Below are 27,897 nucleotides of genomic sequence, written 5' to 3'. Positions count from 1 at the left end.
GTGTGTGTGTGTGTGTGTGTGTGTGTGTGTGTGTGTGTAACATTAAATAGTGCATTTAAGGAAATAACTGTTAAACCTTTGAGACACGGTAACCTTGTTAACACGAGGCAAGTGTAATCTTTCACTTTAATATCACTGCCGAATGTCAAATCAGAATCAAGTTTACCATTTTCTTTGTTTTTTAGAGTTACGGATTTTCTACAACAAACTAACATCAAGCCATCAAATTTCATTTCCAGCTAACAGGCAGTCTGCACTTTGTTAAACAAGATGAAACTGGAGAGGAATCACAGAGGCTGTTGAAATATGGACAGACACAGAGCAGGTCTTTGCTGCAGACCAAGGACTTTCATTCAGTTTTCTCCTATTCATTACGCTCAGACAGTGAAGAAAATGACAAAGGGCCGAAGYTAATTACAGCAGGTCAAACCATGGGAGAGGAAAGTTTGGACTTTTTCTCTGGCACAATCTGTCAGATTCCATCTAAACAAGGCAATGAAAATGTCTGCGAATCAAAGAGTTGTGTCTGTCCTTCTCTGAGGGAGATTTTACATATAAAAGCCTGATGAAAGGGTGTGAATGAGTTAATGAAGAAGACACTTTAAATGGTAAGTAGTTAAAGCCAGAACTTGTAAATGCTCTCATTTACTATTAATGAAAGTTTCCGGTTAACCATTGTTGTGATTTTTGTGTACTTCATTAGTGTGTTTTATTCTACAATAGTTTAGATTTTCATTTGACTTGATTTTATATAATTGTTTTTTTACTGCAATATTATCATTTAGTTTGTAGCTTTATCTGGTGGTTATTTCCAAAGATATATGTCAGACAAATGCTCCCAAACATCTGCTATGTTTTCTTAAACAAATGCCCAAAGGATGCACCGTTTCTCCTCCTTCCCTCTCTCATTAATGAATGGATGACTCCACTAACAAATCAGCTCTGTGCCCCTTTAAAAATTAAGCCAAAACGAAAAACACAAAGCTGTGAACCAGATTGGAGCACATTGCTAACGTTTTCTTTTTCCTTACCAAATGTAGGACAGCATAAGCAGCAGGGGACAGATGATGACAACTTGAAGAACCTGCCAGTCACGGCAGAGGTAGGCTACCCCGGGCATCAGGAGCTGACCTCCCAAAACCACGAAACTGGCCACCATGGTCATGGAGAACCGCCATCCAGGCAGGCACAGCTCAATCCCTGGCAAACAGAAAGAAAATCAAGCAAAAAAGAGAGAAATTAAATTACGATTTATTTGAAACATAGATAAGAGCATTCTTAAAGGCTAAATTATAGTGGCGCTTTGGGTACTGGCGTAGGGCACGTGCGCACCCTCGCCAGCGCTGTAGGTGTTTATACTTGATGATTATGTTGTTGTTGTATTCTCCAAAAGGGCACGTGGCAGTACACTTTATAACTGAGAGCAAAAACTTAACAGACAAACAAACAATTTGAATGGTATGTGGCACGCGCAGCCTTTGTGGAGTTACAAAAATTCGGAGGTGCACAATCACGTGCCGGGACACCGTGCCAAAGGGGTGCCGACAGCGCGATTGCGTCACTGTTGGCACGCACCCCCTCACACCAGGCACTATACAACTAGCTTAACAAGTCAAGCAAACCAATTTCCTATGTTCAAACTTCTTCCCAAAAAGATATGAGAAAATTGCATTCTAGCAATTAGCTGTCAGATATGCTTATCTCATGAGAATTTAATGTAATGGGAATAGGTCAAAACCATCACCTCAGATTTATAAATAACATCTCAATATTGTTGGCACTGATGTGAAAACACCCATGTTAGAATAATCAGCGATTTTGTGTGTTTGAGGTACACTGCAAAACTGTCCATCATACCAAGTTTTAAAATCAAATAAGCAGCCAAAAAGTCTTTTTGATCTTGGTTTGAGACTGATTTACTAAAAAAGAATTGATTGTTTAAGAATAACAATCTTGTTTTCAGAATGTGTAAGATTATTTGTCTTGTTAGTCTGAAAATTTGACTCAARTYAARWYWWWMWKYYMAKSCAATRRRRWAAKWWWAYTTKAYWWGATWMKWKWMWTRMWWKAYTTGAYTYRAYTYMWTYTYWTYTYAWKWSWMKWRYMKWRTARARYMWWMYTWYYYYAYTSSMWKRRYWKWWTTTWTTTAMTTWRWWTSAAWYWWWYWKKCWRRCWARMMARRYGWKMTYYTMYAYWYTSWRAAMAMRAKWWYWWTWYTYWYACRMWMWSWKYTYKTKTWKWRWAWMWSWSTCWMRAMAMRAKMWMAAAAATWTTTTTKKSYSKRKATAYRMKWTTWWAAMWYKKKRWRAKRKRSASWKTTTKYRSWGTRTAAGGACTGGACAGGCAGTACCTTRTTGTTCKACATAAAGAGAACAAACTTGATTCATCAACCAACAAGACTGAACTCACCAGAAAAGGAGAGGCAGACAGGTAAGGACAGGGCTCCTATTAGTTTTGGTATACACACAGTTCTTCTCATTGCTTTTTCTGTTACAACAACTTCAGAATATATGACGATTATTTTTTTGCCATATCATGACACTTGTGACAGTTAAATATGAAGCTACTCACAATAGACACATTAATTTTTGTATATTCCAATTTTTGGAGATTTATGTTTCTTTGTTTACAGTGGTTAGGGTTTTAGATATACTTACTAAATACTATATTATTTCATAAAATAAGTATGTCAAATCATCAGTTCAGGATAGTAGGTGGATGAAAACAGTAAACTTTTGTGAGGAGGACACAACCAGAAAGGGGTTCCTTGTACTCGTCTCTGCTATCAGAATGGCACTGATTCATTCACCCAGTCATTAGCATGCGCACAACACTGACAGCCACCAACTCCCAGACAGTCCAGCTCTTTATTTACTGCAGTACAGAAGGCCCGATCGCGTTATATCCAAGAAAATGAGAGTTACTGTAAAGCTGCTGTCCTCGCTATGTCTCTTCCTGCTTCATTCATCCTTTTTGGTGATACATCCCACGTTTTCCCTTCAACGGCTCTCCTCCGCTGCTTAGAAACAGTCCTCAGATGGGGMTTTTAAGGTGACAAGAGCTTGGGATAATACAGTGGGGCGTTGTCAGTCCCATTTCATTCCAGTAAGGAAAGACTGGAATTTCAATTAGGATTTGCCACCCTCCTCCCTCATTCGAGGCCATGAATAATGCTCTCTGTTCAAAGACACTATCACAGCTGGAATGACAAATCCAGTGCGTGGAGAGAAAGGCGATGAGTTCAAGGCCCGCTGGGTTTGGACCAACTAACCTCAAGGCTCCCYGGCTTTGTGTGCCACTGGGAGAAAAGTCCAAGTTCAGTGGCTGTGAGAACACACTGGATACTGGCAAATGAGGCAGGAAGGGTCTTTACAAACACAAAGACACATGTGACAGTACAAATCGTTTTATGGACACCATTGTCACAGTTGGGACACATGTTGGAAAAAATATGTCTTAACACCTGAACCAACGAAGAGGTTTCAGAGTTTTAAAAACTAATCTCTTCAAAGTCACRTGATTCAATAAAAACATGCATCTCCAAAAAATATGAGAAACATMCTGCTGCCCCCTCATCACCAAAACACCCAACTCCATTAATTTGTCTTCCTGCAACTGAACTAGAGTGAACACATACATGAGGAGCAGCTTTGAGCTCCTTACCCCCATTGACCTTAATCCTCAGACAAACCACTAGATCAGCAAACGCTCTGCTGCCTCTCTGCCCCATTAAGATGAATCTAACAGTAACCAGTTTGAGGCAATAAACCATAACGCACCTGTACTGACAAAACCAAGAGCAGCATCCAATGAGGAAAAACTAAAAAAGGAAATATAAGCAGATAAWACCGTGCCATTCAAATTCATTTTCTATAGAAATACGGATGAGAGCGAACACAGAAAAAGACATGATCAACAACGAGGCCAATAGCCAATTAGCAGCGATGATAATCCCCCAAAGAAGCTTTGCTGACTTTGCTGATACAGAAATGTGAGCCTCACTCTCGGCTGCAAGCTAGTAGACGTCTGACCAACACAGAACACTCAAGCAGGCCCATTGTTTTATAAGTGAAGGAGGTTAGTACACCACCAAAGGCACTCAGAGCAGCCACTCTTTGTATGAAAGYGTTGACGTAACATTTCACTGGTCACATGAGAGCTACATGGCCCCATGCCATGACTTATCAAACAAGTCCCACATACTTAGTCTGCAAAGGACTCTGGAAAAAAATGGCACATTTATATCTCCTTATTAATAATAAAGGCATTTATAATCAGGACTGGGCCTGCAGGCTATCTTGCAGGTAAAACCTTACGTGCCCTTCTCTTGTTGGTAACCATAACCATGTATTTGGGGTGATTTATTTTATTTAGTGACTAAAGGATTAAAGTCAGTTTGTGATTATAGTTCCTCCATCTGGAGAAACAATCTAATAAAAATTTCTGAGGGGTGGGTCTCTGTACATAGCAAGCTTCTGAGATGTACCCAGTTACAGAAAAATGGCCACAATGGAGACAAGCTTTAATGAGATCAGCACAGCTGTGCATCAGAAMTGATGGTATTAGCAGACTTTCTTTTTTGCAAATATGAAATCTTTCCCTTTCACAGAGGTTAAACCGATTTATAACCTGCTCCTAATTAGACACAGCAAAGCAAAATGAAACTTTACTACATTTGAATCAAAGCATGTGTTGGTTGTATTCATCCCGACAAAAAGGTTAACAAACGCTACAAATCAAACCAACCTTTGGCAAGAAAAAAAAAAAAAAAACACAATTCAGAAAGTTCCTTCAAAGTAAAAGCAGTTCTTAAAAACACTCACAAAAAAAGGTGCCTTTGTAAATGAGGTGAGCACACATTTGTGTCGTTGCTCAAGAGCTGAACACATCTTAACACCTGCCCAAAAAATACTGTTAATTTTTATTTTATAGTTATGTCTAGAAAGCTGTAACTTTTTTACTAGTTTGGATGTTGTGGAGGGATACTGATCTCTTAACCCTCATGTTGGAACTGAGAACAGAGCCTGTGAAGGYCACAGCATGYGACTCACATTGTTCAAAACAAGGTCACTTTGGCTCTTTATGCGAAGTTTTAGTAGCTGCAATTTGCCACAACCTGGTTCATATCTTTATTAACTTGAAGTTTATAACATACAGCAAACAAAAAAGGGGTCTGTTTGCTTCATTCGTTTCAGGCCACAACTCACTTTATACTCCACTTACTAAACCTATAAAAACGAAGGTCACACATTGATTCAGACGTGTGTAAAACCGCCGATGTGTTCTTTAAGTCTAACTAATGAAAGGCAGACCAGTGCTGCACTGTCAGCAAGCAGTAATTCTCTGATTAGGGTCCGGTGAACCTTAGTCTTTGCCTGGCATTACTGCACATTGAACAGTGTGTTTAGTAGATKCTCCCGAGTAGCTTTGAGGCAGCACAGAAGAAATCAAACACCATTGAGGTGATTCTATGGTATTATTTAATCCAGTTAACCAGGAATGTCTTGGAGTATGGAAACATTGCTCGCGAGGTTTTCCTTCAAGCTCCAGTAGGACATTATCACCTGAGAGATCCTGGCAGAGCGCCATCGCACCGGTGGAGCATGAAAACACACACTGACAAGGTCAAAGGCCTTTGTCAGGTCAATTTAAGTCATGCCTATCATTTGTTTTAGAGTTTGTGCAGTGAGATTATCTTAGACAACTGAGATTCTGGGTCCAAATGTGCAAGGACAAACTAAAGTTTAATCACGGTTAGTTTGCCAAATAAGTTCCAAAGAACATTCGGTACTCTTTACTCTTCTTTAAATATAGGGTGACTGTATTAGCACACAAACAATCTGAGATATCGACCATTCCACCTCCTGCCAAACAGAAAAACAGGTCATTGACTGTAAATAAGGCCAAACTCATTGATTGGGCTCTTATCTACAGTTGCACTAAATTCTAACTAACCCCCGCGACTTGCCACGTGCCTTTTCTTTGATCGGTGTGTGAAGAAATTCTCAGCAAGTCAGACCAGAGTGACACAACCAGGGGCGTTTTTTCTTGATAACATTGTGACTGTACATGCGTGCCCCAACCATCTCTAGCCTTCACCACTGGAGTTYCCGTCCTCCCCCACACACATACAGAAAGAAAAAAAAAATTAAAATTCCACAGAAAAAACAAGCAACTCATGAAGGCGCCTTGTGGGAATTGGGTGACTGATAAACAGCTGATTGGCCTAACAGAATGTACAGTATTTCATAATGTTACAACTGAAGAACTGAAACAGCACTATTTTTTTCCCCTTACTCATCAAAAGATAGAGCAAAGGTTACTACAAAGCTGATTTGGCCAATCAGTAGACTTCAGTCAGGGATTTGTGGTGTAAGATATGTTGAGGTCGTACCATGATAGTGCATCATTTAATTCCAGGGGTGCAAGGTTTTTCCTCCTGGGCGGAGTAATGCTTCAGCACAGCGTGCAGACTGAGTAACGTAAAATGTCAGCTTTGCACGAGAGGGAACTTTAACCCTGCTAAGAATAAAATAAAATCCATTTATCAAGAGACTGCTGATGCAGATTATGAGAAAGAAAGGAGGAGGACAGAATTAATGAAAAATACTTTTTAACTCTGAAAAGTCTTTTCAGCTTCTAAATTTGTTACACTCTACATCCCCTTAAGCTTCTGGAGATTGTGCTCTTTCCATTTCTAAATGGGATTTCTATGACAGTGAGGATCTGAAGTCATTTAGCTCAGACGTAACTCCGATTAGACAATATTCAGAAACAAACCTCTAAAGCACGCACACAAACAGCATTAACGGCATTTTAGAGTTTTTCAGAATTTGACTTTCACAGAAAAAAAAAGAAAAAAAACTTTACATAGTTGTATTTTTCTGCCCCACCTCACTTGTGTTTAGTGCGATTACTGCCTGAGGTAAAACAGTGCCTCTGACAGAAAGCTCCTCATTACGGTTAGCAGAGAGGAAAAAAAGGCTGACCTGGCCTAGCTAGCATGAAAAAAAAAAAGAAATAAAAATACAGGACAGGACAGTGCAGCAGGATGTGCACATTACTATATCGTGTGTGAACAGAGAAGCATTTACTCTGCAGTGGAGGAGAAAAAAGGAGGAATATTTGAGCAGTTAGCTCAAGGCAGATGTAAAAAAAGATGAGTTAAAGTTGTTTAGTATCGAATTTTGTGACTTTTTATTGAAGGTCGTGTTTGTAGGAGTGCAATATTTTATTTTTGGATCTCTCACCCTGACAAGAAATGTTGTAAATCTGCACACAATGATTATCATTTCTCCATTAGTTGTCATACCCCTATATTTTGTTTCCCACTTTAGTAGCAGATTAAAATTAACTTTTAAAATTTGGAAATTTGATAAAACTAATTTAGGTAATTTACTCTGTACACAGTTTGACTACTGTAAAAACTCTGTATTCGGTTTATGTATTTTATGCACACTCAAACATTTCTTCCTAGCACAGCATGCTTTTAGGGTATTTCCTGTCTGCTATCTCTCTAGTTGTCTGCAGTAGAATTTGCATTTACATTTATAGGAATTCTCCACAATCCTTTTGACAGTTTAATACWCCCAGCATTTTTGTTTTTGTTCCCAGAAAGGACATTTTAATTCACAGTGAAGAGCTCAAAATGTCAAAAAACCCTCAACAGAAACAACAACCAATGTTTTTGTACAAAGTTCCACAGTCCAGGCACAAGTGCTTTCCTGTCATTTATTTCACTCTCCTCCATTTCTGATACTACAGTTAAGTGCAGTCTTACAGTTCTACCTGTGTAAATAATTGCCACTGTAATAAAGTAAATGTACAAAAGGAGTGACAGCAAACACTTTTCACTTAACTCGAGTCGTTGGGTGTGTCAGCAGCAACATTTGTGTACCAAGTATGTCAACTTACATAACTAAACTTGCCAATGGCATCGACCAATTTTGCTTTCACTACCAATTTTTTTTCCTTTTCTATTCAAAACATATTTTATAGATTAAGAAGATAAAAAGCATAAACAAAAGCCCAACAGAAACAATCGAAGGACCTTCAAATTTACCATGAACTTGATACAAAACCACAGTACATAATTGCTATGGAAATCAAGGTTTCTTCAGCATTAGATGACATAAGAGTATTGGCATTTGGTTGTGCATGCTAACAAAAGAGTTTTTTTAATCTATTTAAAGCAGCTCCTGATTACATTGACAGCATTAAATTAAATTAAATAGCCACTGTTATTTAGGAGTAACTTGCTCCTTGAGACCTAATCAATGTGGATATTTTATGCTGCCAAGCTGAGACGTGTCTCTTGTGTACAAAATTTGATTATTTAATATGAAACCTAAAATGTTGAACCCATTTATTTAAAAGAAGAAAATCCCTTCAAGCTGTATTATAATAACTCAGAGTTAATAGAGRCAAACTGTTGAATACGTTTTAATATTTCTCTCGTTAAGCTGGGATCAGACCCTGCTCATATCTGGTGTCTTGGGTGATTCAACCCTGTGTGAGCCGCTTTAAGTTCTTTATTTTACACCTCGGGTTAAAAATATGTCTGTACATCTCAGGGAGCCAACTGGGACAGGCTGGCTAAGGGTTATTAACAGCACACGTGACAGTATTTACGATCTTACTCTTCTGCTTTAAGAAACATTAACAGATTACCAGAAGTGACTTGTTTTACCCGCCATGATTCCCAAAGTGGAATCCAAGCTTGTGACCCTTCCTCTATAAAAACACAGGTTGTGCAATTAGCTGTCAGACTTATGCTGCTGAGAATAGCTACAGACTCAACCGGCTCTTTCGTTTCCCGTTTCAAATGCATGTGTTTTTACAATCCCTAATGACGTCACCCCTTTTGTCAAGTGACAAACAAAGCAGTCATAAAGCTCTTTACAACATACAACACAAGACAGCAGACTCAAGGAAATTGTAATTAGTCATGCTGCGTCTCCTTCAATTTTCTGACTTGTTTGTGCGTTCATTCTCTTCATTTCGCCTTGTGAGGCTTATGTCACACACACCCATGGCTTGTAGAGGCATGTTAACGCTAATGGCAATGAAGAAGGGAGTGCTCTTACGATGAGTTCAATTCTCTTTCCCCYACAAGTCAAATTTAGCAGCTCTCCTTGAAAAAGCACTTGTAAAGCTAAAACTTGGGGATTGTAGACGTGCAACGAAAAACATTACTGGTGTGAGAAAAGCTTAGCTTTCACCCACAGGGGTAACTGGACGTCCGCCAYGGAGCACAAACCCTGCGTCTCTAACTGATCCCAAATTATTTCACACAAACACCTCGTGCAGACGGCTAGCATGACTCAGCTAGCTGAAGTGCAGAGTGCCTTTTGCACGGTGGGTCGGATTGTTTACTGTAAAATTGCATTAGAGGTCAGCACAGTGGCGCTGACTTATAGGCACTTTGAGCTGTGATTATGAAAAGACGGACTTGGACTGATGGGGGYCCTTTGGTATAAATAGAAGCTCTGCATCATTTGATTGTCCACGGCTGTCAGCATCRCTGCTCTGCTGTTAAACTTAGGAGTCAACATGTTGGAACTCAGGATGATGGACAGCATATTATGTAAAAGCAGGTCACACGCTTGGTTTATGCATGGCGAGGCAAAACTGGTGCAAATCGCATTTCAACCCTTTGCCCTACATTGTAGTCCTACCCCGAYGTTTTGTGTAATCTTGCCAAGAAGTTAGAGCTTTCCTATCCTTGAGTTGTATTGCATTGTTATCATCATTTGTCATTGTGATTACTGTCACAACTATTACGTTGTTTGGTGTACTCTGATGCACTACRCATGGTATCCTGGTTCATGCTAAACATTTAATACCCAAAATATGTTGACTTCTTGACATTGYRTTCAGCTTTCTGTTTCTRTAAARAGAATCAGCTTCAACTGATGGTATATTATATTCCTGAAGGGGTTTGTTATGGTGCAAAATTGCAGCTATGACTCTGCGTGACTTTAAATGAATGATTGAGGGGTAGGGGTAGGAAAAACACTTGGGTATGAGAGTCAGCCTTAGTTAAGTACTCACAGCTTTTTAGAAACATGACTAGCCTCTTAAAACTTTTATTAGTTCATTCTGTTGCACACTTGCAAGGAGTAGCACAGAAACTGAGTTATGTCTAGTAAATTGTATAGGGAGTTCATGTGAACTGCTTTGATAATTGAAAAGAAAAAAAAAACACTAATCACCTCTACAATCTGTGCCCTCATTTAACCATTCACACAGCACTCAGATCTCACTACATAGATAACATATACAAATCAATGTATAAAGATTAATCAGTGCTAATCAGATTCATTCACTGATGGGACACACATCAGGGGCATTGGGAGTGAAGTGTCTTGCTCATGGACACAACAACTGAGACAGCTGGAACAGGGGATCGAACCGACAAGCTACTGGTTCCAGGATGACTTCCCTAATCRCTCTGCCACAACTGACCWTTCATAAAKGATGATGTATTGCASTGAATGCAGCTTGACCAGGGAAGTCCAGACCTGTCTTTCCCCAGCCAGCTGTTCCAGCTCTTCTGGGAGGATTCAAAGGCGTTCCCGGGCCAGTCAAAAGACTTAGTCTCTCCAGCGTATCCTAGGTCTTCCTTGGGGTCTCCTCAAATTTGGCTACACCTGAAGCACCTCCCTAGAGAACCATCCTTACCTCTGTATCAGATAAGCAAAACTTGTTTTTTGATATTTATGGAAATGTCCTACATTTTACATGCACTTGTGCATGGAGAGAAATATGTTAACTATCCTGGAATCAACGATTGAAGAGCATTGTTTGTTCTTTTAGAAAAACATTCTCTCTTCTATTCTCAAAGCACCATCTCTTTTTCACCATTTGGTTTAAAAGGTGTCATAGCACATGAGCCAGTCTTGTTGTGGGTTTGTCTATGTCAGGCCATCCTGGTGGGGCACATAATGACTGGGCACTAATTGCTCCACAGCCTTAATGGGGGCTCATCCATCCCCTCAGAACTCAAATGCTTGATCGATGCTTCTAGGAAAACATTCACCTTCTTTTTTGGTTAAGTGCATAATTTTGTATAAAACTATTGACCACATTCAACAACAACATAAAAACGTCAATTCAAGCATGCACAACAGTGTTCGGTGTTCAKGGTGTTCAAAGTTAGACCTAATTGAACATGGATTGGCAAGAAAGAGTGGGATTACCTTAATGTCTCCAGTGCAAACACAGCTGAAGTGGGGATTTGGCTTCAGCTTTTCTTTGTAAGCAGAAGCAAACAAAGCAAGCCACAAAAATAGGTCAGGCGGTTTGCAACATTACATGTCATGTGACTGACAAATGAGCAAAACTACAGCAAAACCTTGCGTTTGCTGAAGGTTTCCCACTTTTGCGTTGTGAATGCAAGGACATCTGGTCGTTTCCAAAAAACCGTAGGAAAACTTGCGTCCACAGTTCTTGGGATCATCGAGTGTAGTTTTGTCAATACACAAAGCCTGCGGGGTAAATATAGGATAAAAGCACAAAGGCCACGCATGGTCAGACCTATGGGTGGCTGCAAACCAAARCTTTTTTCTGACACACATCAGCGAGAGTCATCATGGCTGCACAGTAAAATATAAATCATAGAGAGTTGCATTGTTTATCCAAAACGGTGAAGCAGCATTATGGGGAAATTTGTTTAGCATTTTATGAATATTTTGTACAGGGAACCCATTAAAAGGCATCAACATATCACAGCTTCTTCTTACTTTTGAATGAGGAACTGGTAGTCTGATAACAATAATTACAGCCTGCGGCAGGAAAATACTGAAAAATAAAGTGTCTGTTGATGCAAAGAAGTCAACAAATGTATTCTAATCAGTCTTCGTGCTAATGCTTTCTGCATACTTAACTAGTTCTGAGCTGTTTTATGAAATATTGAACACGTGGCAATAAATCTACAGGCAATTTATTTAGATACTTTTTGCAAAATTATTGTTCAGTTATATAATGGATCTGACTAAATAAAATCTCTTAATTAAGAATGACAAGAATAATATGAGACTGATTTAAAAGCAGTGGAAGATTTATGAAGATAGAAGTTAAGAAGAGAAATAATATAGGAGAAACATCGGAAGGACAGTAATTTATCTCCTGAACTCATAAATGTAACTTGAAATATTGTCCTGCTACACATCATTAGAAAAATGCATTTCCTTTCTATTGATTGGATTGCTCAGCCACTTTTAAGAAGTCTTTGCTCGAGCTGAACACTGCCACAATAAGACAGTAAGTTGCCCTTTGCACTAACAACACGAAGTAGAAATGAAATTACAAACATGGTGATGCTGAACAGCAGCATCTCTAATACGTTCATATCTATGTGTTATAACACATTATGTGCATTAACAGACTCCTTGGGATATCTAAAGACAAAATTTGAGTCAACTCTGTTAGCAAAATATCTCATAAACCACTAAATAAAATTTAATGAAACAAAAAATAATAATAATCAATGGAAGAGTCTCTACAACTAATTTACTTTGGAATCCAATTCAAGTTGGCCACCTCAGCCAAATGACATATATGTCACCCCCTTCGGACGTTTACCTGTATAATGAACCTCAAAAATCTGTCATTTTTGCTAAAAATCCATATTAAGCAAATCCGTGTAAATTACAGACAATCCGTACAACTTGACATGAACTGATCTTAAAAAATAAAATAAAATATAAAACAGGATACAACTCAATCAGTTCTACAGATTTTGAGCTAAAAATTGTTGAGCTGATAGCTGAGAGTACTTCCTTACAGACTCCAAGTACTTTTTTACAATATCTTTCTTTAAAAGGGATCCATGATTAGTTGTAACATTACACTTTTTTGATAAACATTTATTTTAACTGTAAAATAAAGACTAAAAATACTGTAGGATGTCAAGTTTTTATAATTTTTAAACTAAATTTTAAAAATATATTACAAGAACTCCATCCATATTTTCAGTTGCAGACTGAGTCGTTTCTACCTTCTCCTCTCTGTCAACGCTCTCTGGTTTCATTTAAAAGAACCGATCATCCGATATTGTCCAAGATTAACCTTCAGGGTGGATATAGCTCGCTCACACTGAGGACATATCCACGTCATTATTTACCCAGAATGCTTTGTGTATAAAAAGAAATGGCTCCGTCCATGTTAAAATATATTTTTTTTAAATTACCAAACTAAACAGGTACAGTATTTTTACAGTCTTTATTTTACAGTTAAAATATATGTTTATCAAATAAAGTTTAATGTTACAACTACAGTAATTGTGGATCTCTTTAAAACTTGCAGCCAGTCTTGTTTGACATTTTTCAGAAAATACTCATTTGATGCACATTTACAACTTATTAACTTTTGAAGTCGGCTGCCGTAGCTAATCACTATTAACCAATTCAGAAATAGTCAGAACTCAGTCAATTTAACAGATATTTGGCTGAAATATGAGTTGTTCGCAACACATACTCTGAAGATGACGTCTTGCAATATTGTATCCGATTGAAAATATATGTTTTCCAGCTATAACTGTAATTTCGCAGCATAAAATAATCTTTATCTGTCATGAAAAGATAACACAATATACATCACTACAAGAAATGCAGGGCCTTTTATTTTACTCGGTTTGACTCCACCTCTTCTGATAACACAGCAGACGTGTTGAGATGCTTAAGCCGCAGAATTATCATCCAAACTATTCCCCCTCCTGGGTTGCTAACGGCTCATTTATTCAGCCGTGAACTGTAGTCTGACGCGAAAACAAAAGCTCCAGATGTCAAAATCACTTTGCCAACCGCTCCATGCTATACACTTCGGCTCCACCTCCTTCGCCTCCATCTGCCTGACCCTCGCTCCTTTGTCCTGAGAGCGCAGCTAACAGTCGTTCTATTTTAGGTGGAGCGGGAAAGCTTTTCAAGGTATGCAGTGAGGAGTAAATTGGAGCGACAAGGACACAGAGGGCCCCTTCCTTCATCATCTCCCTCCCCTGCATTTTCCCCCAGCCTCCCTCTGCACAAGCCAGAGAGGCTTTTAAAGATCCAAAAACGCCGGGGCCACACCGTTCATCCTCTGCACAGGGTCGCTATCAACAAGTCCCTTCCTCTCCACCCAGTTTAGCTCAAGAGTGCCGCAGAACAAATCATTTAAACCTGTTTCTGCCTGGAGTGAAATCATATAAACACGGCGAAACAGATCTAAACAAACACTTCTGTCACCACACACTCTTGTGTGGCAAACGCTGCAGTTAAGTCATCGCTTCATCTCCTAAACCTGCCTCCTTTCTGTCGCCGTTAGGTTATTGATTTAGTACCAATGCGGATGAACATCCCAGTAAGAAACACATGTGGGTGGACCCCATGAATTATCTTTTTTTTTTAATGAGAGTTCAATTTAAGGGTAAGCAGGCAGGAGCTCAGTAATGAGAATACATAACAACACAGGCATTCAGTTTATTAAGTGTTAGGAGGTCACCGAAACACAATTACTTCTCTCTTAGCTGAATTTTACTCTCAGCAAGAGACGGGAATTAGAGTGAAATAGCTTTTAGATTAGCCGTGTCGAGCTGTTACTGAGAGCCCCAACAGAGGAAGGATAAGGAAAGTTAAGAGAATATTAAAAAAACTTATTTTTTTTACGTATATGCACATATTTTACATTTTGGATGATATTTTCCTGAGAATGCATCAATATCATGATTACATTAGGTGGGAATGGCACGACTTCTGCAAACACTGAACTTGGAGGTGGAACAGGAGCCGCTCCAAATTCTAAACAAACCAGTTTTAACACACAAATGGGCACATCGACATSCTAACGTCCCCTTTTCTCTTCTGGTTTAACAGCATTTCTCTGTTGTGCCCCTGGGGTATCTGTTTTTCAGGAAATCTCAACAGCGTGTACACGAAGTCACAGAATCTCCTACAAAAAAAAAAAATGCGTGCGTGGAAAATGAAAATAGAAGTGAGATAAAAGCAGAGCCAGGTCTACAGTGTGCGAGCAGAGAAAAAGTCTTCTCTGCTTCCTTCCATTAGCTGCTCATGGCCGACGTGAGGTGGTGAGCCCGGTGACGTGGGACTGGTTGGATTTATGACAGTTTCATGTTGCTTCRTGCAAACACTAAATTATTAATCAGATTGGTTGTGGAGCGCTACATTTTGTGATAAACTCCTATCACAACGTGCAGTGCACTCGCTTCTTTCCTTCCTGTCTTCATTTTGAAAGTCTTTATCCCAGAATGCATTGCACTCATCGAATAACCAGCCATCAGTGGCTGACAAACAAGGGTGAAGAATAAAATGTCAGTTTGCCCATTAGCAGTTATTACAAATGATAGCCCTAATTTTTGATGCTTCGTTCGTTTTTAATTGCGTAAATGCTGAATCAGCATTCACACTGCTGTTTCCCTGTTTATAGCTTCTTCACAGACCCTGTTCTCTGAAACCTACTTCAGCATTCTTGCTCTATTTTTGTCGTTGTATGCCCCTTTTACCTACAGTTCCTTTAATTTTAGCTTTCGGCTAACGCCATGTTGATTTTAGCATTTGCTGGTCATTTTGCCGTTTTTAGCTAAAACTTAGCGAATTCAAAACTTTAGCTGCAAGTTTGCTCATTTTAGGTTTTAGCTACTGTTTGTTAAATTTAGCTTAGTTTTTTTTCTCATTTTAGCGTCCGTCTGCATGCATGGGCAATTTAGCTTTGAGCTTCTGGTTTGATGATTTTTAGTTTCTGTTCTGCTTCTTTGTAATTTTAACAAGCCAGTTAAAATCTTAGCCTTCCGCAAATTTTAGCAACGTCACTCAGCACTCACACTGGGTTTTTGCAAACAATGCAATTCCTTCAGTATTATTTGAGTTCACAATTTTCACCAAGGAACTACAGTCAAGTTAGTAATCCAAACCTATACAATCATCAAGATAAAACTAAAACGGCTGCACCTAGCTTACATATGACAGCAAACAGTTTGTGTAGTGATGGTAGCTACATGTCAAAAACAGCGATGGAATTGCACAAAATACAGTATCTGTTGGGACTTTTGGTCTGAATGTTACCGACCGACTTACTCAAAACATAAAGCGACAGCATGATGCCTGCCAGGCAGAAGCCTTCAAAGAACCGCAGCGTGCTGAACATGGGGACGTTGACAGAGAAGGCCACGGTCAGACCAAACATCAACATGAACAGCACCGATATGATCAGCACCGGGTGGCGACCAAACCTAGGAGGAAACACAAAAATACCGATGAATGTCTAATCGTTTTACATGTTTGCCTGAAAGGAGCTCGGTGCAAAAGTCTTACCAGTCTGCAAGTATTCCAAACACCAGGTATCCAAAGATCGATCCCACCAATAGGGAGAACTTTGCAATGTGGACTATCCACGCTGAGCCACACACCAAACTCCACTGTAGGGGAAAAATAAACAAAATATTGCTCAGGCAATGTGAAGGTGGAGGAGTATAATTAATTTATGTACTGTGTTTTGTCATTCAGCAAACTTAAGGTAACATTTGGATCAAACTCACAAATATTTAGCAGCTAGTTAGGGAACTGCACAAAAAAGCATTGCATCAAAATAAAAGTAACTGAACTAAATGGAAAAAGTTACAGATTATTTTTATTATTATATTATTTTATTTTACCGTTATTTAACCAGGCAAGTCCCATTGAGATCTCAGATCTCTTTTTCAAGGGAGGCCTGGGCCTGAAGGCAACCTATTGTACATGTTTTGGGGGGTGGGGGAAAACGGAGTACCTGGAGAAAACCCACGCAAGCACGAGGAGAACATGTAAACTCTGCACAGAAAGACCCCTGGTCCAAACCAAGGATCGAACCCAGGACCTTCTTGCTGTGGGGCGTCGGTGCTAACCACTGAGCCGTCGTGCTGCCAATATATGTCATAATTATTTTTAAGCAGCGATGAAAGTGGTGCTTCAATCTTTCCTGCCTTAAAATTCACATCATTATGAATCACGTGTTTTCTTGGAGCCATTTGGCCTACAAATATCAAGAATTACCAGATTTGTTTTGCCACAAATTCAGTACACTACGCAAGCACAGTCTGTTTTTTTTATTGCTTTTTTTCCATTGTTGCCTATCTACGATTATATGTTTGATGCTGACATTTCCCCCCAACAAAAAAATCTCATAAGTTTTCAGAGTGCGATCAGTTCAGATAGTACTTTACATGCAACACACTTTGAGCTCCTTCCTCCTCCCACTTCCAGCCGTAGAAACAAGTTATGACAAATACTCCTCGCAAAGCAAGGGGTTCAAAGAATGACGCGGCAGCAAATGTAAAACCTGGAAACTCGAAAACCTTTGACAAGCGCTGATAAAAGGATGAGCTATTGCCAGACCCCACTGCTTTGAAACAGTATTATCAGAGCCTTCGCTGCGTTTTGTGCACCATTCCGGTACATGGGACGACACGTGACAAGAGTAAATGGGGTGCTGACCCAGAAGGAGGAACACCCGATGACCTTCCTGGCATCATTAATCTTCAGCAGCCTGAGAGTAGACGGTTTAGAGAAAACTAGAGCAGAAGCGTAGGTTTTTGTGGCAGCATAATGCTTCTCAGCTGTCTTTTCCAAGAGAGGCAGCTAGACAAGGGCGTGGTGGCTACAGCAGGTGCGTTTTGTGTGTGTGGTTTACTGATCTCAACTGTGCCTCTGAAGCGCAGCCTCTCATTGTCGAAAATCACATAAACAGATATTGTAACGCTACAGACATTTCTTTATTGTTTGCCAATTCAATCCCACCCCCACCCCCTTCTCTCCTCAGGGGCTGCAAACTTCAGCCACAGTGACATGTGCAGCATGGAACACTCCGGGATTACCCAGAGCCACCACATGACCGAGGCACGCAGCTCATTCATGGTTTCAGTATCGATGTCAGCAGAGAACATGACAGAGAGCAGAGAGCAGGAGAAACAAGTTCCCGTTGTGTAATCCCAGGACAACAATGCATGCCTTTAAAAAAAAAAGAAGATAAACTTCCTCCTTTTGAGACTGTGACAAGTTTATATACACTGACGTGAAACTATCTGACTGTGCACGAATCAAGCCTCCATGTCTGGAACTCTGTGCTAGTCAACGCAGACGTATGACTAACCGAGCAACGTCAGCATTCATGTGTCACATGTCACATTCAGAACAGATGCAACTCACGAGTATTGGGGGTTTACAGAGTATGACAGGTTTGATTTTTTTTTTATTCCAAAGATTTAATAATGTCCCTTGTTTAGAAGCCAATTAGTGTGTACCTACAATGTCTCTCCCAGACCCACGCTCCATCAAACGCACCCTTAATGAGCGTCCACAATGGGCAACGTATGAGAAAAAAAAGGAAAAAAACTAAAGTCATAAATCCGTGAAAGAGAGAAATTCATGCAACTAATCGGATCAGTCCCTYTCATTTCTGTCGTTTGCGCTGTTTCGAATACGTTGTTCATTTGGGAATAAACGAACAGAACAGATCAGAGGCGTGAATCCATTATCTGAAAGAACAAACGACAAGAAAAGACCAAGAGTAAGTCGGTTTCATCCCCCCACCCACCCCGAGTGTGTTTTCGACCTCGCTCAGATGACTGACCCTCCAATGATCGGTCTGCACCGGCGACACGAGAAGACCAACTCGGCTACAGCTGCACATTTCTGCACTCGTTGAACCACACGGTGGTGGGTGGAGGTATAAAGTGAGACACGAGAGAGAGAGAAAGGGAGCGAGCCAGAAGACAGATTGAGGAGGAAGGTAAAACAAAAAGCTCGTGCAGCAATCAAACTTGTGAAAAGATAAAAACAGGGAAAAAAATAAGTAACAGTCTTCAGACATGACTAGATGACAAGCTGCAGAAAGAGAAGGGAGGATAAGTGATGCTTCAAACTGCGAGGAAAAGGGAGAAAACACACAAAGAGACTGCGGCATAGTTACTGCCTAGCAACAGAGCATCACTGAGGTTATCCGTTTTAGCACAGCTGCTTTACCATCATAGAGGCGCTGAAAAAAAATATGACTGTGGTATATGTTTGGACATGAGAGAGTGGGGAGAGTAGGGTAATATTCTGCTATTTAATCATGTGAGAGAAATCTATTTTACTCATGTTCACATTCGTATCACCCTCTGCCAGAGGCAAAGGTGGAAAATTACGTTTACGTCTGTTAACAAAACTRCTCATGAACCACTGAACTGATTTGAACTAAACTTACAGAAAGTAACCCCTGAATGTGGGTCTACAACTGATAAACACTTGGAGTCAAGCAGATTCAAGATGGCCGCCACAGCCAGCTGATTGCTATTCAAAAATGGTCAGTTTCACAGATAAGAAGCTGAAGTTTGGTTAGGTAGTGGTTGAGACTGATCCCGAACACATATTTTGAGCACAACATATTACACAAAAAAATTCATTTAAATGTTACCATTAACTATTTAGATGAAACCATTCTGTCTATTGGTAAAATATCCCATAAACCACTGCATGGATATTAATGAAACTTTTAGAAAGTAATCAGTGGATGTACATCTACAGCTGATTCACGCTTGGAGCAAGCCCAATTCAAGATGGCTGCCACAGCCAATTGAATGTAAAAACAATTAAATTGGTTATAATTCAATCAGTTTTACAGATTCTGAGCTCAAATTTGGTGTGGTTCTAATCTGAAACTCATTCAAATCAAAAACTCCAAGAACTACTCATTTTGCATGATTGCTGCCTAAAACTTTAGCACTGACTGTTGACATTAATCCTGTTTGTCTGTTAGCAAAACATCTGGTGAACCACGAGACAGATTTTTGCCCAGCATTCAGAAAGTAATGGATTGCATGTTTGTGCACAACTGACTCACTTTTGGAGTGAATCCAATTAAAGACAGATCCCAAAGATAATCAAAACAAGCAAATACAAAAATGGACACAACTCAGTCAATTTTATAGATACTGAGCTAAAGTTTTTTGTTTTAGTAGCTGAGTGTCATTCACAACTCTGAGCTTGACATCTCATGATTCGCATGAGATTTAGCATGATTTTATGTTCCGGCATCTCTCAACACTAAATGATTGTAGCCAACATTTCTGGCATGAAAGGCGGTTGGTATTGAGGCTTCAAATTTTGTAGTTTTGAAGCAAAAAGAAGTCAAAACAACACACAAGCATCTGATTAGGTGATTGTCTTTTACAAGCTGGCTGATGGCGGTTACACACTGCAGATATCAGCAGTGACAGATGGTGAAATAAGAAACCCTTGTCTGTTCTTCGAGCAGCCTCACATTTTTAACCATTAAGCACAACACAACTATGTCACTGAGGAGGGTTATGAGCAAAAGCAACTAACAAACAATATGAATCCTATTACACAACACCAAAAAAAAAAACCTTAAATTATAATCAAGGGTCAGACAACTCCCAAACTCTCCATGTCTGCCTGTTACAAAAACAACACTTATCAGAAACACGCCTGCAGCACACACTCTTGTCACACACTCTCAAAAGGAGCCTCAGCAGAGTTTTATCTTCTGGTCACACGCACAAGTGTTCTGGCCCCCTCACAGCTGACGCAGTGAGAGGCTGTCATTGTGGGCTGACTGGGTATCTGCACTGGGGTCGTCGCCTTTCGACAGCTGGGACCATTTCAAAAGAGTCCCTCGCTGATCCGGGGTCAGTGGAAGGAGTCAACCAGCTGGGTAAACAGTATGAGGGACACAGAGCAGAGAGGCCTGCTGGGGGTGGTCGAATGCAGTTTTGGCTTTCAGATATAAGGGGGTGCAATCTCCCGGGTAGTGACACTGAAACCGTGTGCAGCCATCAGTGTGCTTTCACACTATATCTGCCTCGTCACTTTCAAAAATTACTTTTGCAACTTTGCATACATAACATGGTCAAACAGTCTCGTTTTTATGGATATCAGCAGATGCTTTTATCCAAAATACATTTTAAGWGAAAACAAAGAAATACATTGAGTTTCTCTCCCAAAAGACCACTTTGATATGTTAACAAGAGGTTCAGCAGTTTACTGACATATGACCAGTATTTCTGCTAGAGATGTGTGCAAGTCATTTTTTGCAAGTCCAAGTCAAGTCTCAAGTCTCTGACCAAAAATACAAGTCAAGTTTCAAGTCTCTTGACCTCATTTCCAAGTCTAGTGGCATTTATTACTTAACTGGCAGTTTGATCAAAGGTATTGTAACTATACTAGACTATATTCTAAAATACTATATTTTAATAAAATATTAAACATAGTATAGTAATACTATTAAAACATAATACTGTTTTAAAAAATACAGATAAGGTCAAGGTTGAAATAACAATCAAGCATTTAGAGCATTGTTACCGGTAACTATATTTTGCACAAAAGCATACTTGACAAAGAACAAACMCAACAAGTCTGCTGCTGATTTTACAATAAAATACCAGAAAATATTTTAAATGCATAAAAGCATGTCAGTGAAGATGATGAACCAGAATCATTTAAGTAAAAGAGCTGCACAAGTCATCACAAAAACAAATTTTGGATTTGGACTTCACACACTTTGCATTTTGCCAGTCTCTTGTCATGGTGTTGAATAAAGTCACTGTAAACAAAGTTTATAATSAATGCCTGCCATGCTGAAGCTCTGTTTATCACGTAGGGTATACGTCATTTACATTGGACGGCGCTGGCCCCTCCCATTCTCAGGTGAGGGGGAGTATGAAAGAATTATTCTGACTTTAATCAAGAGTGTATATTTTCACTTTGAGAGCAGGATTAAATGTCTTTGCTCTTAAAACTTAACGTATCTGTTCTCAAAGGAGCGGAGCATGGATGTGTATTGAGGGAGTGATGATCATGAGCCGGGCAGTGAAAAGACTTGCATTGTTTGCGAGTTTCAAACCACAAGTCCAAGTCAAGTCTCAAGTCTTTAGGGTCCAAGTCCAAGTCAAGTCTAAGTCTCTAATAGTAKGGACTTAAGTGCRACTCAAGTCCAAGTCATGAGTCCCCATCTCTGATTTCTGCAGATCTGACAAAAAATAAAAAGAAAGTAAATGCTATATTAACACACTATCTGTGAATTTGACTGAAACACAGAATTTTGTGTTTTCTAAAATGAGTTGACTTTGGCGGCTATCTTGAATTTGAATGGCTTGAAAAGTTAATCAGTTGTAGAGTGGCAACTAATGAAGAATACCTGGACGTTTTCCTAAAAATTCATCCAGTGGTTTAGAAAATATTTTGCAAACAGACAAACCTGATTTCAATGGTTCATGGTAGGATTAACAAAAAGGAACCTGCTTAATCTCTTCGCACCTAAAATATGCACAGGCAATCAGTCTCAGCAACTACCACACTAAATCTTTGGTCTTTTTTTTCATAAAACTCACTCAATTTGAGCCTTTTACGTTTTAAAGCCTGTGGTGACCATCATGATTTGGGTTGACTCCAAAAGTACCTCAATCAAAGTCAATATGTTTCACAAGGAGACAATCATAAACAAACTTCAGAATACCATAGGTTATTAGCCGCTGAGCTCATCTGATAATATTATACAAAAACAAAAATTCTTGCGTCATCGGCAAAGAGGTCAACATGCGCTTTCGAGAGGTTGTCAGGACACTATTTCAGGAAAGCTGCTACCCGTCTGAATGAGTGGCTGAGCCGCACAGAGACCGACTCTGAGTAATGATAACTTCTCATTTCTAAGGCTCAGCTCAATTAAGAGAGACCCCCTGAGGAGAGGTTTCACTCAATTAGGGTGCTTTCCACATTTACCACCTTGGATTCTTCTAAACTATTTCATCTCATGCTGCCTTTTCGTTTTGTTTGTCACCCACAAAATACTTTTAAAAAAAGAAGTGAGCAGGGAAGCTTTTGCCACAAAGTTAACTTAAGTGGAACAGAGTAAAAAAAAATCAAAAAATACATTTAAGATTAAACACGTTCGTTTTGTGTGATCACCAAAGGGATTTGACWCAAACATTGACTTTTTTTTAATCAGTGTTGGCACCGGGCTCTGCTTTTTAGGGATTGAGTGTCACAGATTGCTGAGTCCACTGGTGTGCAGTTATGTCCGTGCAATCCAAACACAAGGGAAGCTGCCGGGTCATCACTTCCTGCTGGAGTGTCACATCTTAGTTCCTGTGATGTGACGGTGGGGGGAAGAAAAAGGAAGTGGAAGACCAAGTGGCAGGCAAGGTTGTAAAAATTAGGCCAGGCCAGTGACAAAAGCACTGGTCAATGGTTTCATGTTGGCTTGTCTCTGGGATTTTTTTATTTCAAACTGGATTTTTTTTCCAATGGTAAACAACGGGCAATGATGTGAACGGTTATTTGACTGTAGTTTTAGCAAAGTATCTCACAAACCAGTGGACACATTTTAACAAAACTCCCAGGAAGTAATCATATGCACCTCTACAATGGATTAACTTTTGAAGTCACAGCTAACCTCAACCATGGCAAACACTAAAACTCAGTCAGTCAAGTTTATAGACAGTACACCAATATTTGATGGGGTAGTAGCTGAAGCTATAACAATACATTGACCCACATCAATATATTGATTTAATGATTAATGAATTACATCAAGCAAAATAAAAACATTGATCCATTTCATCATCAAATGCTTGATGGATTGGACAATTTGGGAAGGTAAGGCATCCGCATCCACTTTCTCCCTCTTTGCCCCACTGTGGGCCTTTGAGCAAGGCACTTAACCCACCTCCAGCTGCTCCCTGGTTGCCTTAGATGGCAGCCCACCATTCAACATGTGTGATGGGAAAAATGCAGAGAACTCATTTCCTGTTTGGGATCAATAGAGTGTATTTACTCTTACTCTTTAAGTTTACATGCCATGATGGATTTCTGACTGTGGCAACCTTGCCAGAAAAAAAAAATGGCATGGAAAACTAGCAGTATGAGATAATCTAATCAACTGGTGCGTACTTGCCACTGATGTGCAATGTTGGTAGTGTCAACATGACATTATTAATATGTGTACAAAGGCAACACAAATGACTGTATCTGCAAGTCAGAGCGCCAGCGTTCCAGTAAGGTTGGAGCATTTCCATGCAGCTACAGTAGACCTACTTTTGTTACCATAAGAGAGCAGGCTGTGAGTAACAGCGGCCCACTCCGTCGATTTTCCTCATGTGACTCCACCTATCTGCAATTTAGAAGCACAAAAGCTAATGTTTGTTAAAAAGAAAAGAAAAAAAAACAGCTCATCACTTTGGCCTTTATTGCAAGACGACACCTGAAATTACCCCATGGATGCTAAATGAAATCAGGTATTAAAGTATACTTTAGCTCAGAGCTACTGTAAATTGAAATGTCAGCACGGCGTTTTGTTTGCTTTATTTCATCAGGGTCATTATCAGTCAGAAGCAGATGGACTGTTGGCATTACCCGAGATGCAAGCTCACGGTAGAAGACCCTCTTTATGGGCCGAAGTTCAAAGCCAAGCTTTAAATCAAACTCAGAGATAACTGTTTATTATGACAAGCTTTTAATACGGCTTTCTAAAAGTGCCAGGGTGCACCAGTGGGTTAAGACGCACAAGAAAAAAATCTTGTCTGCCTATTATTTAGATTAAAAATATAAAAATGTGTTCATATTCCTGAGTGTTTTGATTTATGGCTACATAAATATGCAAATTTTCCTCCATGTGGTTATGATGAATGCAGGGGCTGATGCAAATAGTTTTATTAGCCATAAATTAACAAAGGCATTATTGCACTCGCTAAAAGCAGGCCTTTATCCACTCTGGATGCTGGAGGAACATCCTCCGGCTGTTTGTTTAAGGYAGTGCTCACAGAGAGGGTGGGGGATGTTTGGTCAGGGATGGGGTATTATTCTAAAATGAGCACTTCTGACCTTTGCTCCAAATCAAAAGACTAAGAGTCGTATTATTTCAACCAGATCCCATCACCCGCTTGCAGGTGTTTTTTTTTTTCTTCAGAAATGCTGCCGTTTCCATGCCTCGGGGTCATTTCATCGTTGTACATCAGTGGTTCATCGCTCTGGCAGTTATGAGGTATGCTCTCAACCAGGGGTGCCTCCAGAAAATAGTTAATCTTGGGGTGGCACACCAAAAYCAATACAAATGTTAGGGAATCACCTTCTGATGATGATGCCTTTATTGTCATTGTGCAGAGCGCAATGAAATCACAGTTAAGAACACCCATTCAAGAAGACACACGTGACAAAACATAAGGGATATGATTTAGTATGTTTGTTTGTTTTTTCATTTATGGTTGGAAACACTTATTGAAAACAGTACTATCAACATAATAAAGCTTGTTTTCCTCTAAGTTTATGATTCCTATAATAATAATAATAATAATAATAATAATAATAATAATAATAATAATAATAATAATAATAATAATAGCATGTACAAAACCGCTAAAGGTGCATCCTAATATGAAGACACTGGCCATTGGATCCAGATTTCAAGCGTAACATTCTTTGATTTTTATTACTTTTCTTTAAATACTTGATATGTGTATGCTGTAGGTGTTTTGTGGAAAAAAGCACATAGACTGAAAAACATCATGAGGAAACTTAGCGTCAACATCAAATGCATGAGTAAATAAGATGAATTGGCCCATTTTAACGCAAAATATTTGAAAAACACTGCCCATTCCTACCTACCTTGACATATTATTCTCTTTAACTTAAACCGGTCCTTTTTTAAAGACACTAGCTTTAGTTATATTTCTAATATCTAATTGTTCAAACACAATGTTTTGTCTTTTAGGATTATGAGGTTCTATTAATCCCATTCAGCCAGTAACCCAGCAAACAAAAGCTTAGGACTCTGGAGGATAAGACTGGCCAAAAGGCTGGTGTCAAGCCAGCCGAGGAGGGACTGGGGAGCATTTTTTGTTTTGGGGGGAAGCCATATTGCTCTCTCCAGCACCCCCCTCCTCCCAGGACTCTATGGGCATCCCTGTTAATTTTAACATAGACAAAACACACACAAAAAGAACACTATCTGGGATGCATTGGTGTTTTCTGATTGATTTAGTGCTAAAAGGAGCCCCATTTTCACCCCCTTATACGTCTGATCATAAAAAGGGATCCTATCAGGAACAAAGAGGATAGGATCCCCTGATGCATGGCATCAAATCGTCCTCAGGATGGACAGCTTTACCTTAGTGACCACGTTCTCATCGAGCCCAGTGTGCAGCTTGAAGGTCCACTCGGAGCAATTCGGAACACACTGCATGSTCGTGCCATTGGGCCGGATTGTGGTCTCACTGGCATCACTGGGGGGATGAGCAGACGGCCAGGGCTGAAGAGCCGCGCTGCCGCCGTGATCGGCCGTCAGGTTCGGCTGGACGCATGTGCCGTCCGGCTGGGCGAGCAGGAATTCGTCCGAGTACTGGCTGAATCCGATGAACAGCGCCGGGATCCATGTCAGCACGATCAGCTGCTTCTGGTACCTCCCGAAGCCCCCGAGGAACGGCAGGACCTGGGTGTCGATGCGCCTCAGCGGCCCCGGCGGCGCCGCCGCCGCGGTTTCGGGGGCCACGAAGCCGTTCTCCGGCTGGTGCGCGTCCCCCGCGTCGAGCTGCACCCCGGCCATGTCGCCGAGACGAGAGGGAGAGAGAGGGAGAGAGGGAGCTGCCTCCGATCGTGGAGCGAAGGAAGCCGGGCGCTCGCAGTCCGTGCCTGTCCGCCCCCCCTCCCTCCACAATGCGTCAGTGCTCCCCCCACCCCACCGGCTGCCTCTCCGTGGCGGCCGTGCGCAGTCGGTCAGAGGATTGGAGGTGAGACGCACCTCCTCGTTGTCAGGATGGCAGGAAGCACTTCCCCCAGTCGAGGCTGTCCGACGCCAAAGAGCCCCGCGCATGGTGGTGGGGAGGGAGAGTGGGGGTCCACTCACGCGAGCACTCAGACTTTAAACGGATTAGCGAGGAAACCACCTAAAATAACCCCATTGTTTTCGTTGTTGCTCAGCTGAGGCTGCCTCGGAAGTACTTCCTGGGTGAGTCACAGGTAACACACCTGCCCCACAGGTGGAGTCCTGACATCATGGCCTCCAGGAACCACAAACACACACACACGCTTACATAAATTTCCACTTTGTTTATTTATTAGTGTTTGGCCTAAAAATGCTATTTATTGACAAACTCTAATTTCACCACGAAGATAAACAATGACATCTACAGCGGCATGACAATTAAAAAATAATAAATAAATCAAATAAAACCAAATAAATATTTTAAGTAAGTAAAAGTTGCGACATAGGTAGGTTTAAAAACTATGTTATAAATAATTATCAAAACTAAGTACATTATAAACAGGAAGTAGGAGGGGTTAAAGTGTAAGCTCCGCCCATAAAAAATAATAAAACAAAACTAGGGCAACTATGGAAGACAAATGGATGTCAAACCTTTTGAATTAGTAGGCTAGATAAGAACAGAAGTGATAGTGTCAACATTTCCAGATGGCTTAGTTTATGACAGATTAACCTTTGAAATATTCAGATCAGGGCCAGAATCTCCACTGCGGAATGCAGATTATTATTATTATTTTTTTTTTTACCCAGAGACAATTATGGAAGAAGTCAGCTGTTCTTATTGTATAGTTCTGCCTGACTTTTGCTCATCAACAGGATTTTTTTAAAGCAAGCAAATCAAGTTCTGAAGAGGGTTGTGTCGCTGAGAAGGATATGTCGTGGCACAGTCTTTTTAGTCAGCATTTACAGTCACCAGCATTTTCCATTTCCTGCATTTTCCCCCTTGTTTGCAAATATAAAGCATTTAGAATTGTTTTCCAACATAATTCATTGTCTTACAGTCACCTTACTGGATGAGTAGAACAATAAGGTTTGAGTGATTTTGTATAAGAACAAAATAAATAGTTTTTATGTCCATTTGCACTGAACCAGGAAGGCAGTTAAATGACATTCTTT

The 27,897-nt window shown here is 40.1% G+C and overlaps 1 protein-coding gene across 1 annotated transcript in view; it reads right to left on the bottom strand.

Moving 5' to 3' along the window:
- Nucleotides 1–27,015, bottom strand: part of LOC106534028 (solute carrier family 22 member 23) — a 42,067-nt gene extending 15,052 nt beyond the window's left edge. Inside the window, exons 1-4 of the mRNA XM_014030533.1 lie at nt 26,131–27,015; nt 16,308–16,411; nt 16,071–16,225; nt 1,032–1,200 (exon numbers count right to left, since the gene is read on the bottom strand). Coding sequence (XP_013885987.1) covers nt 1,032–1,200; nt 16,071–16,225; nt 16,308–16,411; nt 26,131–26,832 — 1,130 coding nt within the window. The 5' untranslated portion in view covers nt 26,833–27,015. The remainder of the gene's footprint in view (nt 1–1,031; nt 1,201–16,070; nt 16,226–16,307; nt 16,412–26,130) is intronic.
- Nucleotides 27,016–27,897: the final 882 nt, after the last annotated feature.

Source organism: Austrofundulus limnaeus, unplaced genomic scaffold (assembly GCF_001266775.1).
Source record: "Austrofundulus limnaeus strain Quisiro unplaced genomic scaffold, Austrofundulus_limnaeus-1.0 Scaffold6, whole genome shotgun sequence".
Classification (NCBI taxonomy): domain Eukaryota; kingdom Metazoa; phylum Chordata; class Actinopteri; order Cyprinodontiformes; family Rivulidae; genus Austrofundulus; species Austrofundulus limnaeus.
The sequence above is the reverse complement of the archived record's forward strand: the minus strand, read 5'-3'. Positions and strand labels throughout refer to the sequence as shown.